Source organism: Lycorma delicatula, chromosome 1 (genome assembly GCF_047948215.1).
Source record: "Lycorma delicatula isolate Av1 chromosome 1, ASM4794821v1, whole genome shotgun sequence".
Classification (NCBI taxonomy): Eukaryota; Metazoa; Arthropoda; class Insecta; order Hemiptera; family Fulgoridae; genus Lycorma; species Lycorma delicatula.
In genome coordinates this window covers 95804128-95821075 of record NC_134455.1, presented here as the reverse complement: position 1 = coordinate 95821075, position 16948 = coordinate 95804128, and the positions used below count along the sequence as shown (strand labels likewise).

General features: G+C 29.7%; 1 protein-coding gene across 1 annotated transcript in view; it reads left to right on the top strand.

Annotated features, from left to right (window-relative positions):
• Positions 1-15522, top strand: part of LOC142317573 (uncharacterized) — a 45166-nt gene extending 29644 nt beyond the window's left edge. The window contains exons 3-4 of the mRNA XM_075354131.1: positions 5005-5184; positions 15065-15522. Of these exons, the coding sequence (XP_075210246.1) occupies positions 5005-5184; positions 15065-15522 (638 nt within the window). The remainder of the gene's footprint in view (positions 1-5004; positions 5185-15064) is intronic.
• The last annotated feature ends 1426 nt before the right edge of the window (positions 15523-16948 follow it).

Genomic DNA, 16948 nt, shown 5'->3' with positions numbered 1-16948 from the left:
TACAGGTGTTAAAACTAGTTCATCAAATGCCATGATGACAAATCCTGTCAATTTGCTTTTTAAAGAACATTACTGTACTTTTAAACGAATAAAATTTAGCCTATTTCATTTTATTTTACTACCATCATGAGCAACACGCTCATAATGTTTTGTATAATTTAAATAATTATTTAAATTTACTCAATTTTCAAACAAAGAATTAATCGTATTAATGTAATTTTATTATTATTCTGATTTAAAATGGGGGGGGAGAGGTAGTAACGAGTATTGAAGAATTTATGAACTCATTAATGTAAAGCGTTATTTTAATTAAGAATTTAATTTTAATTGTTAGACTGAATGAATCAAACATTTCAATTGAATGTAAATTAGTTAATGTACCAATTAAATTCGTGGTTTTTTCATCCGTTTTACCCCTATTTGTGTATGTATATCACTAGTAAAATTACTCTCTTTTTATCAATCTGTAAAAACCTATTTTAAAATCATTTATTAAAGGTTCAATAACAATTATGCATTAGGCCTTTTTCCCCTCTCCTACCATAGTAGCTTCATCAAGTAATTAGTCTACTGATCGTTTGGAAAATTTCAGTTGAATTAATTCATTATAGTCGCTGATATTTTTTTAATTAATTTATTATTTTTTTTATCATTATGCAAATCAAAATAAGTTTTTTTATTTAAGTTACATCTAAATAAAACTAACTATAATAATTCATGTACTTATTTGGATTTATTGTCTATATTTTCTGTTGTCATAACATATTCAAAATAAAGTAGCGTTAGCGCTACAATATATTAAAATAAAATCTCTTAGAAAAAGTGATATTTTGTTGCTTCAGCACTCATAAGAAGTAAATCTTAATTAAAATCATTCAGAGTTTGTAGATTTACAATTTTACAAAATTAAACCGTTTGACATTGTTAATAAACATAATAAATATTTTATTTTTATAAGTGCATTATGATATAAGATAGTTTGTATAGGTTATTGCCAGGTAGAGTAGGTGTGCTGCTCCACATATAATTCCTTTATTCTCCTTGTGAGATTAAAGTAACCGTGGAAAAGCAATCCAGTCTCACAGTGAAATATGATCAATACAAAAACAGACTAAAATTTGATAACATGAAAATGATTAAGGTTTTTTTTTTAACTAACGGCTACATTTTTTTTTTAAGTAAAAGAAAACGTTTAAAAAGTAATAACTGTTTAAATAAGAAAACTTGTTTTTTATTAAGTTTATATTAAGGAAAAGCAGTTTTAGATAATATTATATTTTATTTATTTTAATCTACACGTTAATAAAGACGATTACTGAATATGTGAAAAAATATTAAATGTAGAAAGTTCCATTCCAGAAAAGATGAATCAAGATATGGAATAACAGTTGTTAAAGAGATTTGAAGGTGGATTTACAATCGTAGAAGAGAATATAGGGGCGTTTATATTCCCTGTGATATTATTTCAGCTGGAAAATAATTATCTAGTTTTAGTAGAAATATCAAGCTGTATGCACTGGTTAAAAAGAATTTTAGAATACTTATGATATTTAGGAGTAACATAATAGTTAAAAGAAATAAAGAAAATAAAACTTATGTATTTAGTTATCATAAATTGAGTAATGTGCAGAAGAGATATTGTTATTGTACCATGTAGATTTAAGTCTTTCATATATATATGTGTGTGTGTGTCAATCACATTGTGCATATTATATACGTTAGAGTGTGACATTGTATGGAAACAATTCATTGAAAGAATGGAAATCCAGGAATGCAAAGAATACAAACTATTGAAATGAGAATTTTGTTAAAAAAATTAAGTTTATATAGCTTGAAATTAAATGGTTTTGAAACAAATTGGTGGCAGAAGTTAATTCTAGAATCTTGAAAAATAAATAATTTTGTGAACTTACATTTAACCTCATTTAGAATTAATATTAGGAAATTAAATGAGCATAATTTTCTGTAATATAAGGCAAATATAAGAAGGTTCGTGTAAGGTATTTCAAGGATGTCGTTTAAAATATTTTGTTTAAAAATTAATTAATTGATTAATACTTTAAATTTTTTTTCAGAAAAGTACGGAGAAGTTAATTACAATTACTATTATTATATAATTATTATTATAAGTTAATAAACAATCTGTTGCAAATGATCTTTTTCTAATCTCAGATGTAGAATATTCTTGACACTCTAGAGTCGTATTACTGCTATGATTGATTATTTAAATATAATTAATTATTCTCATTTAATATGTAGGCTTTATTGATTAACTTTTATGACTTTTTTGAATTTTTTGGATAGTTTATCCAAAAGCTTCTTACAGCTTACTTTTTTTCCTTCATTCGGCGTAAAAAGCTACGTTAATGTAGCATCGAAGTCTAGGTTAATATAGTATCTGATCGGCCCGTCCTCGAACTGCCAACTCTCTGCACGGGAAAGTAAATGATAACCTTTTGCCCAAACAAACACATAATATTTTGGTGATCTTTTTTTAATCCTCCTGCTTAAAAAAAATAATACGATTCAGTGATTTTTGCACAAAGGTTACTCAACTGCAAGGGTAGTAAATTAATTCATATAACCTGGTATAGTAAATCTAAAAAATCTTCAGGCTTTGTCAGTAGCAGTTAGAATTGTGCGGCTGTCAGAAGAGCTATTTATAAATATTTCGATGGTTGTTTACAAAAGATATTATGGGGAAGCTGTGGTATAGGCAGAGGTAAACCAGAGTCCAAAATATAAAAGAACCGAATAAAAAGGGTTGCTGCTCTCTTCGTTTAAGATGGGAGATTCTTATAACCACGCCTCCCATTCATGCCCCTTTGTCCTTTTTAAATGCCTTCGTAAAATCTTCTTAGCTCTTCTTTGTTCAGTCATAATACTTTCCCATCTACTTTTTAGATTATACATTTAATAAAAGGTAGTTTTAAATTTATATCTGAAACACATTATTAAGTAAAACTTCGCTTTCTTATAACTAAACGTAATTCAATATACGTGTTATAAAACCTACCAAAAAGAATCTAATTTTAACTCCCAATGAAAATTACAGATTAATACTTCAAATAGTTAAATGTACTAAATGTAGATTTTGTGTAAGCTCGTTTCAGTAGTTATTCACAAAAGACTTTTCTGTTAAAATATTAAATTTTTCTAATTCATAACGTTTGACTAATCTATGAGTATATTAATCTATATCCTTTGTTTTGTTGCTCATCAAATAGAAAAATTCTTATCTTTTATTTTGAAAAACAAATTACTTTTAATTTATTAAAAAAGTTATCTGTAATAATTATTATGTAACCTACTTTATAAAAATTGTATCAAATTTTTATAAAATTTGTATCAAAATTGTGTTTTTGGTTAATTGTGGAACAAAAAATAAACAATGACTTTTATTACTGCTACAATAAGCACTATTTTTGTATATATTTTACTTAATGTATAATATTAATTTATTAGAAAAAAATAACTAGATTTTAGAATTTACTAAATTAATTATTGCAAAATCAAATTATAAAGATAAAATTAAAAGAAAACTTTAATATTAAAAATTAAAAAATACGACTGCCAAAAAAAGTATTTCTGTTGATAAAGGATAATTAGAAAGCATGCAGGGGAAAATTTTGCGTATAATATTCGTATATGGTATAATACTTCTTTTAATTTATTTTTTATTTTTTACTTGTATATATATAATATATATTTACACACAGAGTATGTGATGCTTCCGGTAAAGTAAGGATTCCAACGCGGGATCATACATCTCAATTGTTTCAACCGTAGTTGAGTTGCTACGATGGAAGAAACATACATACATACATCCTAACTACGTTACAGTCCTTTTTTGGGCAGTCGTGTAAATAGTTTTCTGTCATTTTATGAACCGCTTGTAACAACTGTGTTGTGTAATCAATAGTTCTTTCCTGGTAAAATTATATGTAAACTGGTGATTCATCTGTTTTCTGTGCTTGAATAATGTTAGTGTAATATATTAAAATTATACTTTGGTTCTAAATTATCGAAAATAGAAACATTAAATAACTGTTTTCACTCGATTTAGAAAGAAATTTTGCTTGTCTCAGTTATTTTTATTAGCCGGCCTCCGTGGTGCGAGTAGTAGCTAGCGTCTCTTCCTTTCATTTGGAGGTCCCGGGTTCGAATCCCGGTCAGGCATGTGATTTTCAATTTTTACACGCTAAAAAATTGTCATTCTGTGAAACAATTCTGGTACCTATTTGATATTTTATTCTGGATTAATTGATATAAATAAAAAGAAATAATGATATGAATGGTTGAAGACTATTTTTTCCTTTAATCTGTTTTTTCTTTCATATGCTTTTTCTTATAGCTTACAGAAGTGGATCTTCGAAATTAACTCGTTAGTTCAAATATGAAAATATTGCTTAAATAAGTGAGTTTTTTTCGAATACTGTCATAAAAAAGAAACAGTGAATTTCCCATCTAATTGTAGAATTGATGTTTTTGTGTCCTTTTTTTAATTCGATTATATCAAATGTTAACATTTGATATATCTCATCTTAGGAAGAAAACTGTAAACGTGTTTTAAAAAAAAATGGACGGAGAACCCAATTTAAGTTTTTAAAAAGTTATTAAAATTGAATGAATTCTATAGGTTAAAATTATTTTCAGGACTTAATATATTGTGATTGAGAAACACATAAAAAGACACATATTTACTGTAAGAGATGGTTAAAAGAAAATTTTGAATAATATATTTGATTCCTTCCTTGACCTAAAATAAGATATTAAATTTTAATTATATTTCGCTCAACCATTTTTCGAGATTTATTTACAAATACACCACAAGATAAGACACTGAAGCTTATAAACTTAGTTATCTGTTAAACTGAAAATTACGCGTATGAAAAAATTTCAGATTAGATATTTTAGCTCCAACAAGTTTAATTGATCTATATCGCAGTTTGTTTATAATGATTAAACTTCATTTTTATTTGATTTATTTTATTTTTGTTACAGATTTTCATTATTTGGCGAACCAGCATCCAGGTTTTGGTCCATTTGCAATGTTACCTTCACAATGGCTAGACGCAACATATTTAAGTTATGCTTGGCCTGAATACTTCCGTCGACCTCATGATCTATGCAAGTTACCTCCTCCACCTCCTGCACCACCAGCAGCTACTGCTGCTGTAAAAGGTTAGTTCATTAAAAATGTTATTTAAAGTTTTAATTCTTAGAATGCTACTTTATTGTTTTTTTCTCTTGTCTGTGTTTTATAACTTTCTTTATGTTGCAGTGTAATGAAAAAATATAATGTAGTCGTGTGTATTTATATAATTTTATATATCCAAAATAGTAAAAAAATTTGAATTAATAAATAATTTTGTTAAAAGATAAATACTCAACTGCAACATTTATGTTGTAATTTATCGTAAATTCAGTTATTAAAACTGTTACTTAAATTTCAAAATAACAGTTCAATTAACTGAGTATTTCTTTATAGAAGGCAATAAATCCTACTTAACAATTTTTAATCGAGTTTCTACAGAAATGATTGATTATACATAAAATTAAAATGTTGATATACCCGAAATATAAATATAAAACAAAAACTTATATTTTCTTTAATAGTTTGTTTAAAGGAAATTTTAAAGTGAATTTATTTGTAGAAAAAGTGAAATTACTATGCAATCTAGCATACAAAATAAAAGTGATAATTTTTTATACTTGTGGTATAATTGTTAAATATAATTGAACCATTTTGACCCTAAATACAAATACAACTTTTTTTATTGTAGGTTTGTTTTCTTTTTGATAGTAAAATCTTGGCTCATATTTCAGGCACTTTTAAATAATTTCCACGAAATTACTGGTAAATAAAAAATGACTTGTTTCAGTTTAATTCTGTCACATTTTCGAGCCATTTTATAAAATCAGATTGGAACCTGATTACATGTTTAGAATCAGAATCAGGTTTGGAATAACTTTCACATAGTTGCAAAAAACTTAATTAAAGTAATGTGTGTGTGTGTGTGTGTGTGTGTGTGTGATTGATATAAGTACTCTACAATGCGATTGGATCCTTGCATTCATTTGTACGAATGAACGTACTCGTATTTATTTATAAACACTTTGTAGAGAAGCTACGGGTAGTTCTCTTTACAACAATTTAATTCACTCCTTTACTTCGAGGAAGTAATGATGCCTACTAAAAATGGTTTACAGTAATCGTCAATTGATTGATAATGCGTAGTTCTTTGTTTTTAACTTTGACTAAAAATATGTATTGAAAGCTAAGATTATTATGCCAAATTTAATCTACGAAAATGGGTACCAAGGTAAACCTTCATAAAAGAAGAAATAGTTTATTTCTTTAACTTTATTAAAATAAAGTCCATACGTATGACATTTGATACAAGTTCTGTTTCATCTTTTCTGATGGTTAAGTAAGTCTTAGTTAATTCTGGTAAGAGTCTCTTCCCGAATTAACAGTTCTTTCCACACGTTGTTTGAAGCGTGTGCAACATACCCTTCTTTGTATCGTTTCTGTTAAGTACAAGCCCTGGGGTGTATATAAATCAGAAGGAAGGCAGGGTGTCCCAGTGGCTGACCGCCATCTTGGCCGCCATTGTGGTACAATGACTCATACAGGGGGAGATGATGAAGTGGTAGGCAGATTTCTAGACAAAGCCCACTGAATAATGGCCCGCAGAGGGGTTGCTCGGTTCTCCACCGCACACTACTTGTAAGGGAAACTAAACTATATTGATCCTATTTCTCATTGTTCTTTGAGTATTATTATTATTATCCAAGTGATCACATCTACGGTTGTATTGCTCATAGGAAAAAAAGCTGTGGTATTGAATATTTTTCAAAGTTATAATCAAATTTTTATTGATTTAGTTGATGTAAAAATAATAAGTAATAATGTAAAAACTTAATTGCAAAGTAGAATTTATAAAAAAGGACCTCCTGGCAGTAGAGTTACCATATTTCCATATTTTCCCGGAACTAAAAAACTAAAGTTGCATTTTAGAAACTGGTTTCTTGAACGTTTTCAGAATTTTTTTTACAGCTTTTTTCATTTTAAGAAAATAAATTAAAAATCTATTTAATAGTAATTTATTGTTCGCATATACTTGGAAGGTCCTTGTATAACTATTTTAAACGTATTATTACTTCCGGTGATGATGTCTAAAAAAAATATATAATCTTATAATTTAATTTTCTTAGGTAGAGGTAAAATATTTTTGTAAGTTTATCTTATAAAACTGTTACATCCTTTTGCTAAGAAAATTATTTTTAAAACAGGAAATAAAAAATAAAAAATTAAAATTTTGCAAATTTCCGCCACTACTGGGAAAATTTTCATAAAATTAACACCATAAATACCCTACGTAAATACATCCTGACCGAGTTTGAACGAAATCAGTTTATCCAATCTGAAGAGATTTAGTGAAACGCAATGCGACACTGATATCAAAAATGTTGTATTTTTTCTGCACTCCTTTGGGGTGTGAAAATTCTAAATTTGTCAAAACCCTCATAAGGTTTAAATTTTTATAATAAAAAATGAGTAAATTTTTATTTATTAAAATAGGATTTTATATTTAACTTCATCTATACGTGGATATTATTTTTTCATTATGAAAACGCTTTTTTGTTTGTTGTTTCTTTACCAGGTAATATCGCTTAATATGTAAAGTTTTTCTTTTTCTGTGAATTAAATTCCGAATTACTGGTTTCGGAAAGTATTTTTATTTAGCTCCGCTTTTAACATCAATAAGTTCAAACATTTAAAAAAGCATCCATTTAACATTGAGATTTAAAAATTTTAAATCTTTTACACATATTTTACGGATTCATATAATATCAGTGTTATAATTATTGTGAGATTCAACAATCTCGTTTTTGTTTCACATGTTTTTTTTTCAGTATATTATACAAATAAATAAATGTTAAGGCAATAGATAAACGGTGTTATTAAAAAGAAAATTTACTCCACATTATTACCTTCACAGATATTATATTTCTGTTTTAAATGTAGTTTTAGACCTAAAAAAATAACAATATCTTTTTGTGTTTTGTAAAATCTTATACTCACTCCAATTACTTTGATTATTTCATAATCAACAGTAAATATTTCACCGATCACAGATAAATGTATTGTTCTTATTTGCGTAAAATAAAAAGTGTTCATGTTTATTCATTAGACAGATCTATGTAAGAGAATGAATGATACATAGCTGACTGAAAAATCACAGCAGAACAACTGCGGTATAATATAACCTATTATTGTTTTATCTAAGTTTAATGTTGTAATATTTAAAATGTAACTTCTCTACATTTTTCTGCGACAAAACTATTAATATTAATTGCTATTATAATATGATTGTTTTAAAATTATTTTAAAGATTTTTAAACAAACTGAATGAAATTTAATATAGAGTTTTTAAAACTTCTTAAATTTCAATACATTTTAAGTCCCTATTCCTGTTGTCTTTTACGGTTGGTGAAGATATCCTAAACCTGGCGTCAACTGATTTTATAGCAGGCAGTTTTTTTTTAGTTAAGTAGTTACGTATTTGGAATGAGGTCAAAACTTGTGTCGGATTTTTCGATTGTCTGTACAGTTAGTAAATATAATGTTAAGTTTTCTTAGTTTTAGTGTTGAATTTTGTGAAATGGAAGTCCTCTTAATGCTTATGTTGAAAGTGTAAAGTAGACACTTTTAATTTGCTTTCAAATACTTTTAAATCTCTTTAAATATTTATCTGGCTAACTTGTTCGTAATTTTTAATACATAAAAGCTACCTTTTTCATCGTAAATAATTTGCGTAAAACTTGAAAGTTAGGAAAATCATTTTAGATTTTCTAGTAATAAAAAGTAAATTTAACGGTTATATTTTTATATTAATGTATATATTTAAATAAGGGAATCCCATTAGGTTTAGTGTTACAATTATTTGTATATTTGTAGGATAAAAGCGTCTTCCTTCTATTATCGAATGAGCTTTAGGGCAGAGTAGCCCTCTCTATGTAGAATAAAGCTAAGGCAAGCCCTAAGGCTTGATGGTCGGATGGTTGGCAGTAGCTAGACGAGGGTTTTGTTGAATTAGCCGTCATCGTTTGAGAATCATCCCCTGCGATAATCCGATTTCAGAGGAGCTTACACCCCTCACATACACACATGGGGAAGTCGGAGGGGTCTCCCACGCGGGGTGGGCCTCCCACCTTTTAAATCCTTGTGTGCAGTGTCTAATGTTTATCATGACTCCCTCTATTCTCCGTCATCCGTCACTCAATGTGTTCATCAACCCCCTTACAACCTTCTCCACAAACCGTGCATAAATAAATCAGATATTCTCCTCTTCCTCGCACTTTCCGTTGCTTGTGTCATCAAACATTGCAGGTTTCCTTGTTAACGCGGCGTATTCAAACAAAGGGACTGGTCTAGCGAAAGGATTAATTAAAACTGGAATAATTTCAAAATTTTGCCTTTCAGTGCTATTTTTACTTTGAGTAATTATTTTAGAAATGCTCTTCTTAATTTTTTGGATTAAATGTGTAACCTACATAAATTTCTTACAACTGATCTTAAAATTTATGTTATTTCTTATTATTTATTTTTTTAGCAATTAAATAGAGCGAATATTCTGGTTTTATGTAATAGTAACAACAATAAATAATTATATCTTAAAATTCTATCATGATAGTCATAAATACCTTAATATTTTAAGTTTTGTGTTTCTTAAAATACAATGGCAATCTTATTTAACGATTAGAAAAAATGTAATTCGATTAGAAATCTAAAGTGTTCGTTAACTTTTTTTAATTTGTTATAACTAGCAGGTTTCAAAATAAAATGTTCATAAGAAAATACCTAATAAAATCAAACATTGGAAATATATTCATAAAAGCAAATATTTTTACGTGTCTTAAATTAACTCTCTTCTTACAGTAGGTAAGTCACAATCACAATTTGCACAGCTTACAATTTATTAAAAACAAAAACTCAAAGGGCTACTCTTTACTAGTTTCCTATTAATTTAATTAATGAAATCTGCGGAATTTTTTCTTTAACTTAAATCAAATTTATGCAGGAACAGCGTTCGATTAAGCGTGTTTGGAAAATGTTGTGAAACTTCAGTAATGTGTTAAAATGATCTCAGTTTAGACCGCTTATAGCTAACTCTATCCGTTTATATTAAGTTGTCTGCTGTAATTACATGACCACGTAAAACCAAAATGGAGTATAATGAAACCGTGCCAAACAAGGGATTGCTGTGCTTCGATAGTAATGACGGAAGAAATTGGCAATTGCTTTCTGCTTAGAAACTTTCATTACTAAAGTATTCCTTAGTTCCGCTCATTTCTTTGGAATAAATAGTTTAATATTAAGTAAAAAATAATGTGGAATCCACATGACTTCCTTGTATTAAATTACATATAGACATTCTTTTAAAATGAAAAGTACATGAAACTTTATTTCATTAATAATTTCTGATATTTTTTCATATTCTGTTTTTTTTTTTTTTTTGTTGTTATTATTGAATTATTATTTATCGTAATTTTTCTTTTGAAATCTGAGGTTAATAGTTATTAATATATAATTTTTTTTTGTCTTCAGTCATTTGACTGGTTTGATGCAGCTCTCAAAGATTCCCTATCTAGTGCTAGTCGTTTCATTTCAGTATACCCCCTACATCCTACATCCCTAACAATTTGTTTTATTATTCCAAACGTGGCCAGCCTACACAATTTTTTCCTTCTACCTGTCTTTCCAATATTAAAGCGACTATTCCAGGATGGCTTAGTATGTGGCCTATAAGTCTGTCTCTTCTTTTAACTATATTTTTCCAAATGCTTCTTTCTTCATCTATTTGCCGCAATACCTCTTCATTTGTCACTTTATCCACCCATCTGATTTTTAACATTCTCCTATAGCACCACATTTCAAAAGCTTCTAATCTTTTCTTCTCAGATACTCCGATTGTCCAAGCTTCACTTTCATATAAAGCGACATTCCAAACATATACTTACAAAAATTTTTTCCTGACATTTAAATTAATTTTTGATGTAAAGAACTTATATTTCTTACTGAAGGCTCGTTTAGCTTGTGCTATTCGGCATTTTATATCGCTCCTGCTTCGTCCATCTTTAGTAATTCTACTTCCCAAATAACAAAATTCTTCTACCTCCATAATCTTTTCTCCTCCTATTTTCACATTCATTGGTCCATCTTTGTTATTTCTAATACATTTCATTACTTTTGTTTTGTATTTTTTTATTTTCATGCGATAGTTCGTGCGTAGGATTTCATCTATGCCATTCATTGTTTCTTCTAAATCCTTTTTACTCTCGGCTAGAATTACTATATCATCAGCAAATCGTAGCATCTTTATCTTTTCACCTTGTACTGTTACTCCGAATCTAAATTGTTCTTTAACATCATTAACTGCTAGTTCCATATAAATATTAAAAAGTAACGGTGATAGGGAACATCCTTGTCGGACTCCCTTTCTTATGTTCTTCAATTATTACTGTTGCTGTTTGGTTCCTGTACATGTTAGCAATTGTTCTTCTATCTCTGTATTTGAACCCTAAATTTTTTTAAAATGCTGAACATTTTATTCCAGTCTACGTTATCGAATGCCTTTTCTAGGTCTATAAACGCCAAGTATGTTGGTTTGTTTTTCTTTAATCTTTCTTCTACTATTAATCTGAGGTATAAAATTGCTTCCCTTGTCCCTATACTTTTCCTGAAACAAAATTGGTCTTCTCCTAACACTTCTTCCACTCTCCTCTCAGTTCTTCTGTATAGAATTCTAGTTAAGATATTTGATGCATGACTAGTTAAAGTAATTGTTCTGTATTCTTCACATTTATCTGACCCTGCTTTCTTTGGTATCATGACTATAACAATTTTTTTGAAGTCTGACGGAAATTCCCCTTTTTCATAAATATTACACACCAGCCTGTAAAATCTATCAATCGCTTCCTCACCTGCACTGCCCAGTAATTCTACAGGTATTCCGTCTATTCCAGGAGCCTTTCTGCCATTTAAATCTTTTAATGCTCTCTTAAATTCAGATCTCAGTATTTTTTCTCCCATTTCATCCTCCTCAACTTCCTCTTCTTCCTCTATAACACCATTTTCTAATTAATTTCCTCCGTATAACTCTTCAATATATTCCTTTCGTATTACATATTGGTGTACCATCTTTGTTTAACACATTATTAGATTTTAATTTATGTACCCCAAAATTTTCGTTAACTGTATGCTCCGTGTATTTTACCAATGTTCATTTCTCTTTCCACTTCTGAACACTTTTCTTTAATCCACTCTTCTTTCGCTAGTTTGCATTTCCTGTTTATAGCATTTCTTAATTGTCGGTAGTTCCTTTTATTTTCTTCATCACTATCATTCTTATATTTTCTACGTTCATCCATCAGCTGCAAAATATCGTCTGAAACCCAAGGTTTTCTACCAGTTCTCTTTGTTCCGCCTAAGTTCGTTTCTGCTGATTTAATAATTTCCTTTTTAACATTCTCCCATTCTTCTTCTACATTTTCTACCTTATCTTTTTTACTCAGACCTCTTGCGATGTCCTCCTCAAAAATCTTCTTTACCTCCTCTTCCTCAAGCTTCTCTAAATTCCACCGATTCATCTGACACCTTTTCTTCAGGTTTTTAAATCCCAATTTACATTTAATTATCACCAAATTATGGTCGCTATCAATGTCTGCTCCAGGGTAAGTTTTGCAGTCAACGAGTTGATTCCTAAATCTTTGCTTAACCATGATATAATCTCTCTGATACCTTGCAGTATCGCCTGGCTTTTTCCAAGGGTATATTCTTCTATTATGATTTTTAAATTGGGTGTTGGCAATTACTAAATTATACTTTGTGCAAAACTCTATAAGTCTGTCCCCTCTTTCATTCCTTTTGCACAGCCCGTATTCACCTACTATATTTCCTTCCTTGCCCTTTCCAATGCTTGCATTCCAATCTCCAACTATTATTAAATTTTCATCTCCTTTTACGTGTTTAATTGGTTCATCAATCTCTTCGTATACACACTCTACCTCATCATCATCATGGGCGCTTGTAAGTATATAGACGTTAACAATCGTTGTCGGTTTAGGTTTTGATATTATCTTATTACAATGATTCTATTGCTATGCGTTTTGAAATATTCTACACTCTTCCCTATCTTCTTGTTCATTATGAAACCTACCTGCCCATTATTTGAAGCTGAGTTTATTATTCTAAAATCACCTGACCAAAAGTCGCCTTCCTCTTCCCACCGAACCTCACTAATTCCTACTGCATCCACATTTATCCTATCCATTTCTCTTTTTAAACTTTCCAGCCTACCAACCTTTTTTAAACTTCTAACATTCCACGCTCCGACTTGTAGAATGTTATTTTTTAATTTTCTGGTGACCCCCTCCTTAGTAGTCCCCACCCGGAGATTCAAATGGTGGACTAGTTTACCTCCGGAATATTTTACCAAGGACGGCGCCTCCATCATTGCTATACGAAAATGCAGAAAGCCACATTTTCTTGGAAAAAAATCAGCTGTAGTTTTCCATTGCTTTCAGCTGCGCAGTACTCAGGGGACAGAGTGATGTTGATATGGCCGTTTAAGTCGTCCTGACTCACGCCCCTAACAACTACTGAAAGAGCTGCTGCCCTCTTTCAGGAATCATTCCTTAGTCTGGCTCTCAACAGATACCTCTCCGATATGGTTGCACCTTCGGTCCAGCTACTCTGTATCACTGAGTACTCAAGCCCCCTCACCAACGGCAAGGTCTCATGTTTCATAGAGGAAAAATATATATATATTTAAATAAATAAAAAGTTTAAAAAAATTAGATGAAATATGATTTGAACCAATGTGCCTTCCCCTTATAAGATCCAAATATTTCATTAATTAAAATTTCATTTGGCTATAACTCTGGAACCAATGAAAATAAGTACCACTTATGATATATCGTTGAAGAGCTCATAATTAGATCTTATTACTGCAGTTAAAAAAAGTCCAAAACCAATTTTTGGGATTTTGTGCTTTTTTGGACACTTGATTCAGTCGATTGCAATCTAAAGGGGAAGTCCATAACTGGATATACAAGTCCTAAACCCAAAATTTCCACATCCTGCGGTTTAACTGTTTTTGAGTTATGCGAGATACATACGTACGTACAGACGTCACCCGAAACTAGTCAAAATGGATACTACGGTTGAAATTTGAAAACCGAAAATTTTTGGGATCACAATACTCCTTTACTTCGAAAAAGGAATTAAAAATGCAGACTGGATATATGATTTTCATGTCGTTATTATTTGTTTATTAAAATAGTAAATTAATTTTATTACCTTATATAAATAATGAACATTCCATCAATTTAATCTAGTTTTCTTTGTGTATTTCTATTATTTTTTGCTAATTTATTTATATAACAATTTTTTTACTCCTATTTTCATGTAATATTTACAACAAATAAAATTACAAGTAGGTAGTTTTATGACATATTTAAATTTCCTTTATTTTAGTTGTAAAAAAGTGATTATAATGTGATTAATTGTAAACCATAATTATAATGTGTTAATTAAAATCCAGCATATGTGATGCCCGTTTATAATCGATTTTGCCAAAACTTCTGTGGCCTGTTTTATCTTTTATTATTAGCTTACTTTACTTTTCTTTAACTCAGTGTTTTTTTTGGTTTTTTTTTATGTTTTCCTCAAATCTTGCATCCTTTATTTAACAAACTTCCTGACATTACCGATTGATGAAATTTTGTGCAGTTATTAAGGTCGGGTAACAATATAATATTCAACCATTACTTTTGCAAACATCACCCCACACGGAGGTAAATTAAGGATGAGTGTGTAAAAAATTTCAAAATCTGCAAAACGGCTATGCGAGGTTTTTGGGGTAATCAAAGAATTTTACTTCAAACGTAAAATCACTTACTTTTATCTTTTTGATTTTTTACTCTCACAAATATTTTATCTTAGTTGTAACTATTATAATTTTTGTACATCTTTTCTTTATTTTTTTTTCAGGAAGTACGACGAGCCCAGGACCTCCAGAATTTTTGTTTCCTCCACCTGGTCTGGGATTAACACCGATATATCCCCATACGTTGTTACATTACCCGCCTACAACAGTAGCAGATTTACTTACGACGTCACCAGCATTACCGATTGGTTCGCCTCCGCAAAAACATTCACCTCCTCTGAGTACGACAGATAACAGTGAAAGTGAAGAACTCCCATCAAGTACACCTAGTCCTAAAGTACGATCGGCGTTTCAACAGGTCCGCCCGATCACGTTAAAAAGATCACCCAGTCCCGAAATCAACGTCACATCACCCGCACCCACCGATGAAACAGATGTTAATAAAGAAACAATAACAACAACCTCGAGTCCAACAAACGTTATAACTAAATCTACGACAGGAAAAGTTGCAGTTAAACCAGCTCATCAACAAAACAAAAGTCTCGTATGGAGACCTTATTAAAATAAATAAATAAAGACGATGTAGCGTAACAATAATAAGTGTGAACAGGTATATTATAGGTCTCTAGGTCATGTATAATCAATGCGCTGTTTTCTAATCGACATCCTTTGTTAAATTTTCAACTAGTCGCAAACGATTATAAGTGAGAACAGTGCGCAGCCTGTTGAGAAGTAAGTGTATTAGCGATCGGTCTGGACACTAACGTTTTCACGTTATTTCACTACGATACGATTTGACCTGAGCTTAACATACCAAAGAGTTACTCAGTGCCTAGTTCAAACAGACTTACGTAAATAAAATAAAAAAGAACAGTTACTAAAAATTATGGTGGTATTGGATAAATATGTATCTAAAAAGACTGTAATTCTGGTCTATTAATTTTGTTGCATATAATATCCCAGTGTCATTAATGTTCTTATGATAAAAATAGAAAACAATTATTTCAAACGAATATTTTTGTGAATATCTTACATGTGTGTGATATCTAAATAGTACCGGTATAAGCCGCCTACGTGCCGGTATATTTATATATGTCCGTAAATGTTTAAAAATCATATTGAATTATTTTTATACGTCTCTGTTTTTCATAATAACATAAGCCCACTTCGGAAAATAGATATTATATTTATATAAGTATCAGGGTAGCCATTGATTTAAAATGTTTTACAAGATAAAATCTGGAATAATATCGGACGTGGTGGCTAGCAACCACCCCGTTAATTCTATCGTTGTTAAAAGAATAATAATGAACACTCATAATCTTTACTTATATATGTACTATTTTACCTAACATTCAAATATTAATCATTTACAATTTTAAAACATTTTTAATTTGGCCTGTCGAGATAAAAAAAGCTACAAATATTAGAAAATTTAAGAAATAGTTGTTTATTAATATTGTATCATTTACTACAGTACAGTACAATGACTCGGCGTATAGAATTCGGAAAACAAGATAGACGCGCTCCTATTTGATAAGTATATTCCATCGATTAATCGATTCCATTAATGAAGATTTCAAACAACTTAATCTTGTAATTTCTATTTTAGTGAGTTTGATTTTTTATTCTAGTAGATGTATGAGTTACAACCTGCATTCTTTAAACTTTATCTACATCATCACATGGTTATCTTCCCTTAGGCAAGTAACTCCATTAAAATGTGTCTATTGCTTTCTTAAATTCCACTATAGCCACTGAAATTCTAATTTTTGTGTATAATTTTAATTTTTACAATATTTTGTAATAAAATGGTACCGAGGTAGTTAAGTGTTTTTCCTGTTTAATTCTTCCTTCTTTTATGTATATATATATATTTCTTTTTGTGATTACCTTCTACATTCATTAATTTTGTATTTTTTACATTAATTTTCTTTCCTTGTTCTATCAAAATATCCTGTGTACACCTTCTAAAAATTCAGTCATCG